Source organism: Sceloporus occidentalis, unplaced genomic scaffold, assembly GCF_023333645.1.
Source record: "Sceloporus occidentalis isolate IW3139 unplaced genomic scaffold, rSceOcc1.0.p SCAF_19, whole genome shotgun sequence".
Taxonomy (NCBI): domain Eukaryota; kingdom Metazoa; phylum Chordata; class Lepidosauria; order Squamata; family Phrynosomatidae; genus Sceloporus; species Sceloporus occidentalis.
This window is the reverse complement of record NW_028316999.1, coordinates 3,853,651-3,870,931: the sequence shown is the minus strand read 5'-3', so window position 1 is coordinate 3,870,931 and position 17,281 is coordinate 3,853,651. Positions and strand designations below refer to the sequence as shown.

The 17,281-nt window shown below is 42.7% G+C and overlaps 1 protein-coding gene across 1 annotated transcript in view; it reads left to right on the top strand.

The window, feature by feature from the left end:
• The window catches only part of LOC149302324 (CUB and sushi domain-containing protein 1-like), a 589,437-nt gene that overhangs the window by 529,501 nt on the left and 42,655 nt on the right, over positions 1-17,281 (top strand). The window contains exons 49-51 of the mRNA XM_089482423.1: positions 926-1,114; positions 8,548-8,733; positions 15,832-16,026. Of these exons, the coding sequence (XP_089338549.1) occupies positions 926-1,114; positions 8,548-8,733; positions 15,832-16,026 (570 nt within the window). The remainder of the gene's footprint in view (positions 1-925; positions 1,115-8,547; positions 8,734-15,831; positions 16,027-17,281) is intronic.

Below are 17,281 nucleotides of genomic sequence, written 5' to 3'. Positions count from 1 at the left end.
TGGCAGAAATTCAGACAGTAATGTTTAAATTTATATGGGGATACAAGGAAGCAAGAATTAGCAACGAGACATTATACTTACCAAGGGAAAGAGGTGGCTTCTTCATGCTGGAGCTTTTGCCCTACTGCTCAGTGGCTAGACTCTCTCAAATGGGAGTATGGTCCTACCCCAGATCCACCATCCCATGTGTGGACTTTATCCCACATAATCAAATGATGGGAATGCACTCTCAACCACCACAGTATATGTAATGCCACTGCACATGTTGTATTGAAGCATTAGAAGGGTTATACCATACCATATGGCAGTTACTAATCATGATTTAACCAAATCACAGGCTATGATTTGAAAACATATGAAAACCATAGATACATCTTTATATACCACCTACCATAACTCCAACGATCCACCTATAGAACGTACTCTTGGGGGGGGTGTCTCTGTGCCTTTGCTGACTATTCCTTTTCCCTTATTCCCTTATTTATATTTACCTCTCTTCTGGCCAATCTCTTTGCCATACACTACTCTGGTAGACTTACCTGCTAGGAAAGGGAATGGACTTATAATGAATGATTACTCTCTGTTGCTCCATTATAGCTTTCCAATACCAGGGATGGTGGTTTGAGTTCCCAACCCCATACCAGAATAAGGTGACAAGGAAGATCTTTACCTCCGGACAACAAAAATGACTTTCACATAGTTACATTATGCTCTGTAAAGGAGAATACCGTTACTTCTACCTATGTACTGACAAACATATCTTATATTTGTTTAATGTACTTTTTGTGTGCTGATTTGGTGCAGATTTAAATAATATAAAATGGTCAATTGTGCTTGTGTAATACATGTCCATGAAATAAAATTCTACTATGTAATCACTATTACTATACTTTCCACTTACAGTAATGATTTTCTTTTTTAACAGCTGCCTATTGCAGTCTAAATACACAGATAAAAAATGGTGGAATATTGAACAAGACTGGAGTAGATCTTGGATCTAGAGTTTACTACTTCTGTAAGCCAGGGTATCGAATGATAGGAAACAGCAACACCACGTGCATAAGAAAGTCCAATGGGATGTATCAATGGGCTTCTCCTACTCCAATATGTAAGGGTAAGTTATACACAATTTAGACTATATATATATATATATTTATTTATTTTTTTAGGTTTTTGATCAGACGCCAGAATATTAAGTGTGCAATATGCAGGTCAAACATTTCAGTTGCGACCAAATATATTATCATTTACATTTATTAGCTTATTTATTTCTGTCCTTTAGAGAAATTTACACATAACATGTGCACCTTGACCATCTGATATGAGTCACCTTTAATTGAGTTTTTCTATTATTAATGTGCAGTAAATATTTTATGCCAATCTATCAACCATTTGTCACGCACAGCGTATAATAGGACCTGTAATCAGGTAGAACAGCGTGTGCAAGTCCAATAGACAGATCACAAGAGTCCAGTACAGAATAGCCGATGAGCAAGCCAAGGTCAGGAAACCGGAAGTCAGGATCGTTGCAGGGTAAGCCGAGGTCAGGAAGCCAGAAGTCAGAATCGTCGTGAGGGAAGCCAGAGTCAAACGCCAGGAAAACAGGAACAGGAACAGCAACAAGCCGAGTCGGTAACGGAAAATCACAGGAACGCTTACTGAGGAGTAGACACTATACAAGATAAGTACGACCATCAGAAGGCAAGGCTGAAAGGTTTCTGAGGCTCTTAAATAGGCAGAGGAAGTTAGGCACCAATTAACGTTCCCGCCAAAAGTTCAAAGTACCGTTATGTCACTTCCGGTCAGCGGCCATCTTGGGATTGGCGAGATCGTAAATTTCTAAAATGACCAGTAGTACCGGCTGGCGCCACTAGGTGGCGTGCAGAGGATCTGATTCCTGTAGGGAGCGGCTGCCGCGTAGAGGTGCGGGGTCTTCCCTGACCTCACGGCAGTGGAAGCAATCTCGTGGAGGCGGGAGGTCTCCCTCTTCTCCGCGGTGGCTGGAGCTGCTGTGCCGAGGCGGGAGGTCTCCCCCTTCTCCGTGGCGGCTGAAGCTGCTGAGACGAGGCGGGGGGTCTCCCCCTTCTTCGCGGCGGCTGAGGCTGCTGAGACGAGGGGGGTCTCTCACTTCTCCGTGGCGGCTGAGGCTGCTGAGACGAGGCGGGAGGTCTCCCTCTTCTCTGCGGCGGTTGCAGATCCGAGGACCCGGAGGGATCAGCAGCCAGGTACGTAACAGTACCCCCCCTCGATGGGGCGACCACCGGGCGACCCCTGGGAAGACCAACACGTCTCCTGGCAAGGAAGACACGTACCAGACGAGGAGCGTTGAGACGAGCAGCGGAGACCCAGGAACGATTCTCCGGCCCAAGTCCTCTTCAGTGGATCAGATACTGCAAACTCCCTTGTTGCCTGCGAGTAGCCAGAATCATTTGAGGACAACGCCGAAGGGAATCTGCGACAGAAGTCCCCGCTGCCGAGGGTCTCACTGTAGTAAAGCGATTGCAAATTAGAGGTTTCAGAAGAGAGACGTGAAAGACTCGAGGAATCTGGAGGGTTTGGGGTAACAGAAGTTCGTACGCTACCGGATTGACTCGGCGAACAATAGGGAAAGGTCCAATGAAACGTGAAGCCAATTTCATGGATGGTACCCTCAGTTTGAGATACCTGGTGGCCAACCAAACCCTCTCTCCCGGCAAATAAGCGGGGGCGCAGGAACGTCTCTTATTTGCCTGACGTTCTTGTCGCCTGTCCGCCAGTCGCAGTGCATCCTGCACAGATGACCATGTAGCCCGGATGGTAACCAGCCTTTCTTGTAGCGCCGGAACTGTAGAGACGGGAAATGCCCCAGGAAAAAGCTGAGGATGCAGACCGTAAAGGCAGTAGAAGGAGGATACCCCCGTAGACTCCTGCACGGAATTGTTACGGGCAAATTCAGCAAAGGGTAGTAGATCAACCCAGTTATCCTGATGGTTGTTGATGAACAGACGTAGATATTGTTCCAGATGCTGGTTGGCCCTTTCAGCTGCCCCGTTGGGGATGACACGCGGACGAGAAGGCCAGAGTAATACCCAAGGCTCTAGTGAACTCACGCCAGAAGCGTGCTATGAATTGTGAGCCTCGGTCGGAAACTATCTCGGTCGGTAATCCGTGGAGACGGACGATCTCGCGTATGAAAACATCAGCCAACATAGCAGCAGAGGGTAACTTCTTCAACGGAATCATGTGGGCCATCTTGGAAAAGCGATCCACAACCATGAGTATAACCGTATGGCCTCTGGAATTGGGTAAGTCAACGATAAAGTCCATGGCTATATGTGTCCATGGTGTCGAGGGAAGCAGCAGAGGGTGAAGCAGCCCTGGAGGACTTATTAGCCGTGCACTTAGTACAGGAACGAACAAAAGAAAAAACGTCCTTGGCCCACCCTGGCCACCAAAAAGTTCTGGAAACAGGATCCCTCGTGTGTGTAACCCCCGGGTGTCCTGCCGTTCTGGAACAAGGGAAATGCGGAGAACACGAAGCCTGAAACGAGCCGGAACGAACAGCTTGCCAGCAGGTAGAGACACCGGAGCTTGCGACTGTACCCTGACGATACGATCCAGGAGAGGGGTGTGACAGGTAAGATGGATTGCTAGGACCTTAGTCGCTGGTACAATCGCCTCGGGTTCGTGATTCTCTTCATCTGGGAAGGTGTGCATCCGTGAGAGAGCGTCGGCCTTGGCGTTCTTGGACCCCGGACGGTAGGTCAAAACAAAGGGGAACCGGGACAGGAACAAGGACCACCTGGCTTGTCGAGGATTTAGACACTTCGCGGTCTCCATATATTGCAAGTTCTTATGATCAGTCAGGATCAAGGTTGGAACCTGTACACCCTCCAGAAGATGTCGCCACTCCTCTAAAGCCAGTATAACCGCCAAAAGTTCCTTGTTGCCGATGTCGTAATTCCTCTCCGCAGGCGAAAATCTCCTGGAGAAAAAGCCACACGGGTGTAGTGGCCCACTGTAAGAGGCTCGTTGAGAGAGAACGGCCCCCACCACAGGCCCCCACCCCAGTCTCAGATGCGTCCACCTCCAGAACAAATGGCAGTAGGGGATCCAGATGTCGTAGCACAGGAGCTGTGATAAATCTCTCTCTCAACCGGTCGAAAGTGGAGACAGCGGCCATACGACAGTATCAGCCCCTTTCTTAGTGAGAGCCGTCAAAGGAGCCGCAATCTTGGAATAGTCTCTGATAAAACGTCTATAATAGTTGGCAAACCCCAAAAAACGTTGTAGTGGTTTCAGACCCATGGGTTGCAGCCAGTCTCTGATAGCACGTACTTTAGAAGGGTCCATCTCAAACCCCTCCGGATTGATGACGTAACCCAAGAATAACACCTTGCGAACCTTGAACGCGCACTTCTCCAGCTTGGCGTAGAGCCTGTGTTGCCGTAGTCGGTGTAGCACTTGAGCGACTTGTGTGCGATGGGTGGAAAGGTCCGAGGAGTAGATCAAGATGTCGTCCAGGTATACTACGACGAACTGTTGAAGGAAATCCGTGAGGCAATCGTTGATGAACTCCTGGAAGACGGCTGGGGCATTGCATAGCCCGAACGGCATAACCGTATACTCGTAATGTCCAGAACGTGTATTAAATGCCGTCTTCCATTCATCATTCTCGCGAATTCGAACAAGGTTGTAAGCACCCCGAAGATCCAGCTTGGTATAGACTGTGGCTCCGCGCAGTCTGTCGAAAAGCTCGGAAATCAATGGAATGGGGTAAGTATTGCGTCTGGTGATCTTGTTCAACCCTCTGTAATCAATGCATGGGCGAAGGTCCCCATCCTCCTTCTTAACAAAAAAAAACCCTGCTCCAGCGGGTGACGTGGAACGGCGAATAAATCCCCGACGAAGATTCTCCTCAATATACGACTCCATAGCCTTAGTCTGGGACAGAAAGCGGATAGACCCGACCCCTGGGTGGCATGGTACCAGGAAGTAGGTCAATGGGACAGTCATAAGTGGTGGTAGCTTCTCCGCCTCTTTCTTGTTGAACACGTCCGCGAAGCAACGATATGGCTCAGGCAGCAGTGAGGTCCCGATGGAGTTCAGCGTCACTGAAGCCGTCCTTACGGGTAAAAGGCAATGATCCGTACAGGCGCGGCTCCAAGCCGTGATCTGGTTGGTAAACCAATCAATTTTAGGGTTGTGCCTACATAGCCATGGAAACCCCAATATGATCGGAACCGAGGGAGAGCGGATGACCAACAATTGAACTGACTCGCTGTGAACCACCCCCACAGAGAGGGTAAGTGGCGACGTGTGAAGAGTTATGTGCTCCTGAAGAATAGGTCTCCCGTCCATAGCCTCCACAGATAACGGATTGGGTAGGGGGAGGGTGGGAATCAGAAACCGGGTACAAAATTCAGAGTCAATAAAGTTGCCGGCGGCGCCGGAATCCAGAAAGGCCATGGTGTCCACGAAACCCCTAGACCAGACTAGTCGAACCGGAACCGTCATGCGGGTGATCTTGGTTTCAGGGGATGGTCTAATTACACCTATAGTAGGTCCCCTCAGCCTACCTAGGTGCGAGCGTTTCCCGACCTCTTTGAACAGTTCCTGAGGAAATGCCCCGAAAGACCACAATACAGGCATAATCCCTCTCTTCTCCTCCTGCTCTTTTCATGTTCAGTGAGTCTAGCTGCCCCCAGCTGCATTGGCTCCTCCGCACACTCCGGCAGGGTGGAAGAGGACGGTGTCCCGCACTCCTCTTTCTCGTCGTCTCAGGCTTTCACGTTGAGCTTGTCTTTCATGAATACGTAAGTCCACCTGGGAGACGTACTGTATTAAAGCGTCCAGTTCCGTAGGAAGATCTCTAGCCGCAATCTCATCCTTGAGGGATTCAGATAGTCCATTCAGGAATGCGGCGACTAGTGCCTCATTGGTCCAGTTGACCTCTGCCATCAGGGTGCGGCATTCAATAGAATACTCCTGGAGAGAACGAGAACCTTGGCGGATTGCGAACAGTGATGCGGATGCCGTGCTCCTCCTCCCAGGAACGTCAAACACAGAACGCAGACTTGAGATAAATTCCGAGTAAGACCGAACCGTAGGGGCATTTCTCTCCCATAGTGGAGAGGCCCAAGCCAGTGCCTTGTCAGTGAGCAGAGAAATTACATAGCCCACCTTTGCCCGTTCAGTAGGGAAGGCATAAGGAGAAAGTTCGAAGTGGATCTCACATTGGTTCAGGAACCCCTCTGCATGCTGCAGGCTCGCCACCATAACGTTGGGGAGGAGGTAGATGAACTGGAACAGAATGAGTAGGTGCAGGTGGGGGTGGATGAACCGCAATTGCCTGAGGACCTTGTAGCGCTGGGTCGGTGCGTTGCAGTAACGTCTGGAGAGCTTGGGCAAACTGATCCAGACGGTGATCCATCCCATCCAAACGATCCTCATAGGACCCCTGTTGTCCTACCGATGCAGGTCTCATGTTGGCCTTCTGATTCTGTCACGCACAGCGTATAATATGACCTGTAATCAGGTAGAACAGTGTGTGCAAGTCCAATAGACAGATCACAAGAGTCCAGTACAGAATAGCCGATGAGCAAGCCAAGGTCAGGAAACCGGAAGTCAGGATCGTTGCAGGGTAAGCCGAGGTCATCGTCGTGAGGGAAGCCAGAGTCAAACGCCAGGAAAACAGGAACAGGAACAAGCCGAGACGGTAACGGAAAATCACAGGAACGCTTACTGAGGAGTAGACACTATACCAGATAGATACGACCATCAGAAGGCAAGGCTGAAAGGTTTCTGAGGCTCTTAAATAGGCAGAGGAAGTTAGGCACCAATTAACGTTCCCGCAAAAAGTTCAAAGTACCGTTATGTCACGTCCGGTCCGCGGCCATCTTGGGATTGTCGAGATCGTAAATTTCTAAAAGGACCAGTAGTACCGGCTGGCACCACTAGGTGGCGTGCAGAGGATCGCGTGCACGCGGCAGGACCGGACCTGATTTCTGTAGGCAGCGGCTGCCGCATAGAGGTGCGGGGTCTTCCCCGACCTCACGGCGGCGGAAGCAATCTCGTGGAGGCGGGAGGTCTCCCTCTTCTCCGCGGTGGCTTGAGCTGCTGTGCCGAGGCGGGAGGTCTCCCCCTTCTCCATGGTGGCTGAAGCTGCTGAGACGAGGCAGGGGGTCTCCCCCTTCTTCGTGGCGGCTGAGGCTGCTGAGACGAGGGGGGTCTCCCCCTTCTCCGTGGCGGCTCAGACGAGGCGGGAGGTCTCCCTCTTCTCCACGGCGGTTGCAGATCCGAGGACCCGGAGGCACCAGCAGCCAGGTACGTAACACCATTATAGTAATTATGTATAGTAATAAACTATTTTATCTGTAAATCTCTTAAAGTCTTACATTTAATTGCTAAAATTCTGCTTTAATTACATTTAAAATTAAATTAAATTTAATTTAATTTTCAATCTCAACAGAACAGCAATGTACTAATCTAGTATAAGGGTGTTCTGCACTCTGCATGCTGAGACCAAAACTCCTATAAAGAACAGTGTTACCATACATGCATATAATCAGTAGACTTGTGCATTTCAATTTGTACAAATTCCAAATTTACTGAATTTATGTAAATTCTGTGATTCGTACAAACCCCAAAAAACTTGTCCAAAATTTGTGGCTCCACACTCTCTCATTCTCTCGCATTCACGTTCACTCTCTCCCCCATGTTTTCTAAATGTTTCCCTACCTTCTCTGCTGAACACTTCCACTTCTCCCTTCTCTTCTATCTTCTCCATTTTATCTTCAATCTGGTATCTTCTTTCTTCGTCTCCATCTCCATGGTCAAAACCCAATTTTAAGATAAGGGAAATGCCGATATATTGCCGTCAGTTTATGTGAGGATAACAGATTGGAGAAAAGATAGAAGATGAAGATGCGGAAGTGGTCATCAGAAGCGGAAATGGTTGGCAGAGAATTGAACCTTCTGTTCTACTATGGTTATACTTCTAATGAGTCCAACTGATTGGATTTAATGACTGTCCTGCATTATTTATTGTCCCTACTAAAAAAGAACACACATTAAAGTACAATGTGATTACTTTAATATGCATTCTTTAAAAAAGGAAAAAAACCTTGAGTAGAAGCTGTAAGGGTAAATGCACATGGGGAAGAGAAACCATGGAAATTTAAAGGACCTTTTTAGCTATCCTATGAATTTAAGTGCATATGATGTCTAAAGTATCTCTTTCACATGCTGTTATAATGTAAATAAAGGATTCAATTTAGAAATGCAATAAGAAAAGCTTATTTTAAAAATATGCACATTTTTCTAGATTTTCATGTCTTCAAATTATTCAATGTATACCATGTATCTAAATGTGTGTTAAAACTTTAAAAAGTTGCAAATATAAATCACACTTCAATGCTACAAAATAGTATTTTACAATTCTGTAATCTGTCTCACACTGATCATGTAAGTAAAGATATCGTAATGGATTGCAAAAATGTTGGGAGTTCAAAAATAATAAAATTTCTGTTTTATTTTTTCAAAAACATTAATTATTTATGCATCCAGCTGTATCGTGTGGAATTGCCCCATCTCCTGGAAACGGATCAGTTTCTGGAAATGAATTTACTTTAGGAAGCAAGGTGATATATGAATGCAATGAGGGCTACAGATTACAGTCTAGTCAACAATCAACAGCCATATGTCAGGAAGATGGATTGTGGAGTAATGCAGGGAAACCACCTGTTTGTCAGCGTAAGTATATACAACCTTATTTTATTTTCTGACATAATCACATTTATATCCAATACTCAGAATTTAATTTGGTAGAACCCGCAAACAGAGTCAAGTGTAAAGAAAATTGTTCTTTTCAAAGTCATAGGTTTGTCATGTTTAGAAGGCTTTATAAGCAGTAATCATGATTTTACACTGTAGAGCACCACAAATATCCAATTTGAATTGCTAGCCCAGAAACAATTAATTCACACAGGAATTTTCAATCTGAGCTGTGTATAGTCTCTGACAGTGTAGATTCTGGGTTTATTGCACCCCAGTAAAGATTATCCAATCTTTTATTCAGTGTGTTTGATTAATATGTCTACTCTCTAAGCTACAACAGTAATAAATATATCTGTAAAAGTTGGTTGGAGGCAATGATTTCATAAACTAAAATCAGAAATGACTCACGTTTTAAACACATAAGCGTTTATGTCTGTTTGATCAATGTTTGAGATGAGATAATAGTATAATGAAATATACATAGTTGCATTGAATAAAGAAAAGGCTTATGATTGCCGACTTGAATGAAAGCCAAAAGAGAAGGGATGTATAACCCACATACACAGTTACCTAGCAACTCAATAATAGTTCTAAACTACAGAAACATATAAACATAGAATTTAACAGCATTGTTTCTGCTGTAAAAAAATGCTATTGTGCCCTTAGTCTTATATTCAGGATAGCCTTATGCCCCCCTCCTGTGCATGGTTAGATTCACTCACTGTGTTAGACTTTACCATTTGTGTACCACTTATCTATGACCATATCACTAAAGTAAAACTTCCTTGTCCTGTCCTGACATTTCTCATGCTTCGAAATATATATTGTTGTACATTGTTAAATATCTTTATCTCAGCCCAACTGCAACAAAATCTCCTTTTTTTGGCTCAGTGGCCGCTCTGGAAGAAGAGCTCTGAGTGAAGGAGGTCTCAGCCACTCATGAAAGACTTCTCAGCTTTCCTGATTGGCTGATATTTCATGTGACTGTGTGTATGAGATTGTATCTGTCAGTGCACCTGTGTGTGTAATGTCTGGCACTAAACAGCTTGCTGTGCCATCTTTGCCCTCAAACAGCGTGTCTGTGGCTTATGTGGCCCGAAACATTACTTGTTTTAAAACAACGGAAAGTTGAACCCTTTCAAAAACCAATCTGCATTCTTTAAAGTCTTTTAATCATTACAAAAATTGAACCCTTTCAAAGGAACAGTTTAGTTTCCTGCTGTTAATAGTCAAACATGAACATTTTTTTTAATATTACATAGCCTGTGGTACTACAATCCAGTATTTGAGGACACTCAACACTAGTTCTAAAACATTAGGCTTGTCTGTGCCATCTTTGCCCCCAAACAGCTTGCCTGTGCCATCTTTGTCTCCCAACAGCTTGTCAGTGCCTCCAAACCTCTTGTTATTGCCCTCAGACAGCTCTTATGTACCATAATTGTTCATGAATAGCTTGTCTGTACGATTTTGGCCCCCAACTGCTTGCCGATGCCATCTTTGTCAGTACCCCCAACCAGCCTGTCTGTGCCATCTTTGTCACCAAACAGTTTACACCATCTTGAAAACCAATGAAGCTTGTCCTTTATGAAAGTGTGATTTGAACTGTTTAACTGTTTAGGACAATAACTATAACAGATCTTGGGCTTGTTTACTTTTCACATTTTCTAAGCTATCAAGTCCTCTGGCTTAAAAACGATCTATCTATAATTAAAAACATATTTAACAATAATATTATGGTATTATAGAAAAATGGAAATGATACATTCTTCACTTAAAAATACATGAACTTCTTTTTCCAAGGGCGTTTTAGTGATTAAGAATGAATGAATGAATATTAACGTATAAATAGAAGGGAGTATTGATATGTCTACATATTTTAACAGAAGTACGAGATCAGACTCACTTGAATGTTCATATTCAAAATGTTGAAATGCCTTTAAAAACATATTCATCATGGTTATTTTCTGAAGCTTCAGTGATCAGAGCTTTAGAGAATGGAAAGACCAATGTGTGGCCTTGACAGTTTAATTTTCTTTTGCGTTACAAAGGGAAAACTGAAAAGGGCAATTTAAACCTTTATATTGATTAAAGGCCTTATATTACGATAGTGTCTTGGGAATGCCTAATTAATATATATAGTTTCCGTTTTATACAAACCTGCCATTGCATCCAGCTTTGAAGTTGTGATCTGTAAGATTTTAACTGTTTGCTGTAGAAGCACCAAACTTGAGTCAAATATAGGGAATAGCAAATAATGTACACGAAAATATAGAAACACCACAAATCAACTGGTAAACATCTATATTTTCGTATACATGAAAAAAATTTAATATATGCCATATAGTAATAAATACATGCACTACACCCATGCAAAAAAGGAGAGGCAAAGTGTAGAAGAATAAGATTTTTCAGTATTTATATTGTTTTGGTACTTGAAAATGATTGCTAGAATGTTATTAACCACCCACAAGAGAAGAAAGTTAATGATAAAGATGGGTCAATGAAAATCCAGATTATTCCTTTACTTGTATGATGAGTATAATTATAGAAACCTAGAATTGGATGTCAAGTAAGATCTATTTGCCCCATCTACTCAGTCCTTTACTCTGCCTACTTAAAAAATGTGCATACTGTTAAGAACATAGTTTAAAATAAAGGATGTAACATTAAATATGGTTTTCAGGTTTCTTAGCATTCTCATTTATGACTGCAATTGCAACTTAAAAATAATAACAAAAAAATACCAATAAATCCAAGACAATGGATTCCTTTTTCAATGCAACCTAGAAATGTCAAGGGACTCTAACAGCGTCAGCTTCTACAAATGATGATAAATGTAAATATCTAATTATTATTCCTTCGTATAAATATTACCCAACAGCAGACAATATGCATTATGGCGATGAATAACAATAACCACAGCAAAACCATTTCTGTCTTATAGACATTCAATGTACATAGGTCATGCAAAGCAAAATATCATAATTAATGACCGAAAAAATAAAAGGTTTTGCCTTTGATAAAACTCCCTTCAAAATCCTGACAGTTCCTAATAAAGCATCTATTAACATATTTTATTTAGATGAAAGCGGCTAAAAAATAGCACTTGAAAGTAGAAATTACTTCCAAGGACAATGTATATTATTCAAATTCTGAGTCCATAATACTCTGATAGAACTTGTAAAGTAAAAATGAAAGCTACATTTCTACATAGTCCATGTGGTTCTCTATTGGATTATGTTGCTCTATGTATTTCTAATTGGCAGAGTGTCCGTCTAGTAAAGAAATGGACTGAAGATAGAGTGGCATTAAGCAAAGCTTTGTTTGTGCTTTCTATAAAGTGGGACCCCCACAGTGAATCATAAAAAGGAAGGATTTAAAGCAATACAGAATATGTAGTGCTTGCATACAAAGAGGTGCAAGAACAACTCAACCTAGAAGCAAGTTAATAGGTCTATGGTGTGTACTTGTTTAGTAACATTCACATTTTAGCTCACTTTTGCCATTACAGAGAAAAATCTCCATCAACATATTAGTCTGATCCCAGCCAATTTGCGAGAAAAGTTTCCTCTGCATGAGGGAACCAACAGCCTCAGATGTACTTTTTTGCCTTCATCGGCCCCCCGTTAGTGGGGTGCTGTTAGTATACTTCTAGGCACAAGAGAGTATATAGTGCTTGTGGGTTTATTATAATAAACTTAGCGCAAACCTAATGGGGAATGGGTCTAATTCTATCATGGTGCTTTAATAAACATTAGAGTACACAATAATCCAAGTGCTTAGGTGAAAATGTGACATTGGAAGTTTCGGGTTGTTTTTAAGTAAACTGTCAGGATCACAGGTAGGAATCCAGTTGCAGCTCTCAAACAAATCAGGAAGAAACACAGTATTGAAGGGGTCAGGCAGAAATCGTGGCCAGGCAGGTCCGAAGGTCAGTATACCAGGCAGCACAGGATCAGAAACGGTAGTACCAGGCCAAGGGTCAAGTAACAAGAAACACTTGGCAACCCAGGAACCTGTATACTCAGGAGACTGAAAAACTTAGGAGTCCTTCGAAGACCAGCACTTCCGCTTAGCAGATCAATCTACTCCAAAACAGGAATCAGAATATCTGAACAGGAATGAGGAAGTTGTCTCTAGCGGACTTTTAGGTCCAGACGAAGGCAAGGCAGATAAGCCCACTTGACTGGGCAGACACGACAGGTAACCCACTTGACTGGGCAGACACGACAGGTAACCCACTTGCTGGGCAGACACGACAGGTAACCCACTTGCTGGGCAGACGACAGGTAACCCACTTTCTGGGCAGACGACAGGTAACCCTCTTGATGGGCACTCAACCAGGGTAGTCCGGATGCAGGCACTCATCCTGGTAGTCGAGATGCAGGGCACTCAACTCGGGAGTCCACTAGTGGGGCGCTGGCCGCAACTCAGGAAAGCCCCCTTGGTGGGTGCACTCGACAGGAAAGCCCCCTTGGTGGGGCGCACTCGACAGGAAAGCCCCCTTGGTGGGGCGCACTCGACAGGAAAGCCCCCTTGGTGGGGCTCACTTGACAAGAAAGCCCCCTTGGTGGGGCGCACATGACAGATAGCCCCCTTGGTGGGGCGCACATGACAAGAAACCCCTTTGGTGGGGCACACACGACAGGAAACCCCTTTGGTGGGGCGCACACTACAGGAAACCCCTTTGGTGGGGCGCACATGACAGGAAACCCCTTTGGTGGGGCGCACACGACAGGAAACCCCTTTGGTGGAGCACACATGACAGGAAACCCCTTTGGTGGGGCGCACACAACAGGAAACCCTTTGCTGGGGCACATATGACAGGAAACCCCTTTGGTGGGGCGCACAAGACAGGAAACCCCTTTGGTGGGGCACACATGACAGGAAACCCCTTTGGTGGGGCGCACAAGACAGGAAACCCCTTTGGTGGGGCGCACAAGACAGGAAACCCCTTTGGTGGGGCGCACACGACAGGAAACCCCCTTGGTGGGGCGCACACGACAGATAGCCCTCTAGCCAGGCTTGAGTGCTGCAGACTCCACTCCCCGAACCCCCGACGTGTAATTGCCTGCGGCCATATGTCAGGAAACTGGGTCCATACGGACGACTATAATGACCCAGCGCGCCCAAAGATGGAGTTCAGGAGTTCGGCATGCAGTAGCGGAGTCTCAGGACAGGGCCTGGTGCAGAACGACTGCACTCACCCAGGTGTTGAGCATCTAGGGTAGTGCAGCCAGATACCAGCGCCCTAATATAGCAGCAGATGTAGACCAGAACGAAGTTAACTCCTGCAGGCACCCTGGAACAGGCATGAGACATAACACAAGACTTGTGTGCAGGATGCTGCAGGCTGGGAGTGTGGAAGCTAAGCAGAGTTTATAGAAGAAACATAGCAAGCAAGGGATAGGGAGACCAGGCAAGAAACATAACAGACAAGATATACATGATACAGGGCACAAGACAAGGAATAAACATAACCAGACAAGATATGCATAATACAGGGCACTACATGGGACAAGACATGAACAAGACAGGACAGGTCAGGACACCCCACAGGTTACCGTTGCTTGACCTTGTTTGACCTACCGACTTTAAACCTTAGACTTGTCCTAACTTTCCAAATGCATGCCTCATGGCAAAATATATCTTGTTCTTCAAGTTAACTCAAATTAATCTGTTAACTCAAATATTAAGGATATATATTAAGGATACTATTTTATATTGCACACAACCTCTGTATAAGACATATTTTTTGTGCAAGGAAGAAAAATGGTCAGATTAAGATTTGATTTGAATGATAGTATTAGATTTAAATTAATTTGGACATTTCATAACTATGACTGCAACTATACAGAAAAACATGAAATACTATGAAATACTATAACACCTACATATATAGAAGATTAATAGTCATAACAATCAATTCAAGTAGCAGGTTGCAGGTGTGCACATTACTAAATAACCCCTTTAATGGCTTTAAGCACACTTAAATCTGAGGTAATGTACAAGATGGTTCTGCATCATTAGTGTATCTTAACGAGTCATGTCCCCAGCAAAAAAGGCTCTGTATAATAGGTACTGATGTCCCTATTTAAGGCATACGGGTATCCAAGCTGCTAAAGAACATATCCATTTTATGTCTATTTCACAGGTCTTATTAGCTCTGGCATATTTTGAGAATCGCATGTAAATGCTATAGCAAATATGTTATACTGTACATAACACTGTGTGTGTATAAATAATTACTTAAAGTAGAAAAACGATAAATAGACCAAACCAGTATATCATCTGAAATACTGAAATATTTATTTATTAGTTAGTTTTTGGATTTGTGATTATTTTAAGTGTTTAGGGGTTTTTTTAGTCAGAGGGTTGAGCGTTGTGTTGGAACTTGCCTGGCAACATAACGGTTAACCTGAATACAAAAAGGTATTCATCAGCCAACTTCTATTAGTCATATAACACCCCAAACCTCCCAAAATAAAAGCAGCTCTTCTGGGAGATATTTGGCTTCTGGCAAGAAGAAACTTTTAGCAAGAAGAAAAGTTTAGTAAGTCTGCAAACACCCTGAGAAGAATGAATACAATAGATATCATTTAAAAAAGAGTATTTTAGAGAAAACATTTTAAGAAAACTTTTTTCGAAAGGCAGGGTGGAAATTTGTGGGTACCTAAATTTTAAAATGACAAACATCATGACTTTTCATGAATTAAAAACTAAGTAGATCCACAGTATCTTATAAAATGAACAAAGGCAAATTGCAGAATCCCCACCTGGAGGCAGATTGTGAAATGTTGCAAAAGCTTTACATTTTATGAATTATTATTCTGGTTAAATGTACAAATGTAGAAAAGATCTTTAAAAACAAGAAAAACACACTAGCATTGGAACAGATAATTTATCATATATTTTTTGACTGAGCACAATATTTCCATGTTCATTTAATGTACAATAGATCTTTTCTTCTCAAGGACCATTTCCTACTTGTTTCAGTATACTATTTAAGATGTAAAAACCATGTGACATTCAGAAGCAAGAAATATTATTTTTTACTCATTTGCTATTTTACAGCTATTACCTGCCCAAGCATAGATACACTGCTTTCAGAACATGTCAACTGGAGGCAGGTTTCAGGATCATTAAATGAATATGGATCTCAAGTCTTGCTGAGCTGCAGCCCTGGTTATTATCTTGGTGGATTGAGGCTTCTACAGTGTAGAGCTAATGGAACGTGGAGTGGAAGTGATGTCAAACCAACTTGTAAGGGTATGCATCAGATATTTATGAATTCAAGCATGCTTAATGAAAGCCACCCTACATGTTCTATTATCATAATGGTCTCAACATACATTGTTTATATGATTTTGCTTGTGGTAAACTTTTTTGAGTGGAAAATGCAATTTAATGCTATTTATATTTCGGATGAGATCATGGATAATTTTAAAGTTAAAATTTGAGTGTGGGGGGGTCCCAGTTCCCATAAATACAATGGGATTTCTGAGGTTCTGAAAAAAAGTTGCTGTTGCGGCTGATGGAATGCTCCTATGATGTGACCATTTTTCTAAATTGCCTCCAATTTCACTAACTTATATAATTTTATACAAACCACCCAATATGAAAACATAATACATGTTGTTTGCCAAAAGATCTGAACATGTATGATTTTAAATCCAATAAAATCATGCAATTATTAAGGCACTTTAATTCCATACCTGACATTTTATTTCTGCTCCTGTGTTATTACAAAGTCCCTGTCATTTCCTAAAATGCCTCGTTATTATTAAAATATTTCTTCACCTCAAAAGTCATCTTTTGCAAATTATACTAAACAACATCATTACTTAACCCATTTTCCAACTGGAATGCCATAGTTGACATATAACTTTTATTATACTGTACATTTTTGCCTATAATTATAAAAAAACAAATTCCACCCTTGAAAAATATGTTGTCTTTGGTTTTCTTGTGTTTTCTACTACTGTGAGCATGGTTTAACAATTGTCATTTTTTTTACCAGCACCACAGATTTAAAGCAAATACGTTTGCTTTTAATAATATCATGTGGCATTTTAAGAAATGACAGGGCATTGTATTTTTTGTTTTTGTTCAGATATTTTTTTACATTAATTTTGTATATTGTTTTCTAGAAAATGTATGGTTACATCCAGTATTAGTGGGTATTGTGCTGCTGATAAGTGTATTTTTAACATTAGTTTCCCAATTCATTATTTAAAGATAAAATAAAATATTTACATACGCCTCTAGTTTCTTCTTCTACAAGTCAGATTCAATTGCTACCTGGTCTTATGCCCAATGTGACTTTTTTCCACAGATCTGGCCTGTGAAATAACTTTTTTCTAGATGACTTCTTTCTTCTTTTTGATATTTATAATTTGCTTTTAAGAACAGAACACCAAAGAAAAGTATTTATTTGTTTACAGAAACGACTTTATATTATTAATGTCTACCATATCCATGGAAGCTAGGAACCCCTTATTGCTGATATCTACAGTACTTCTAA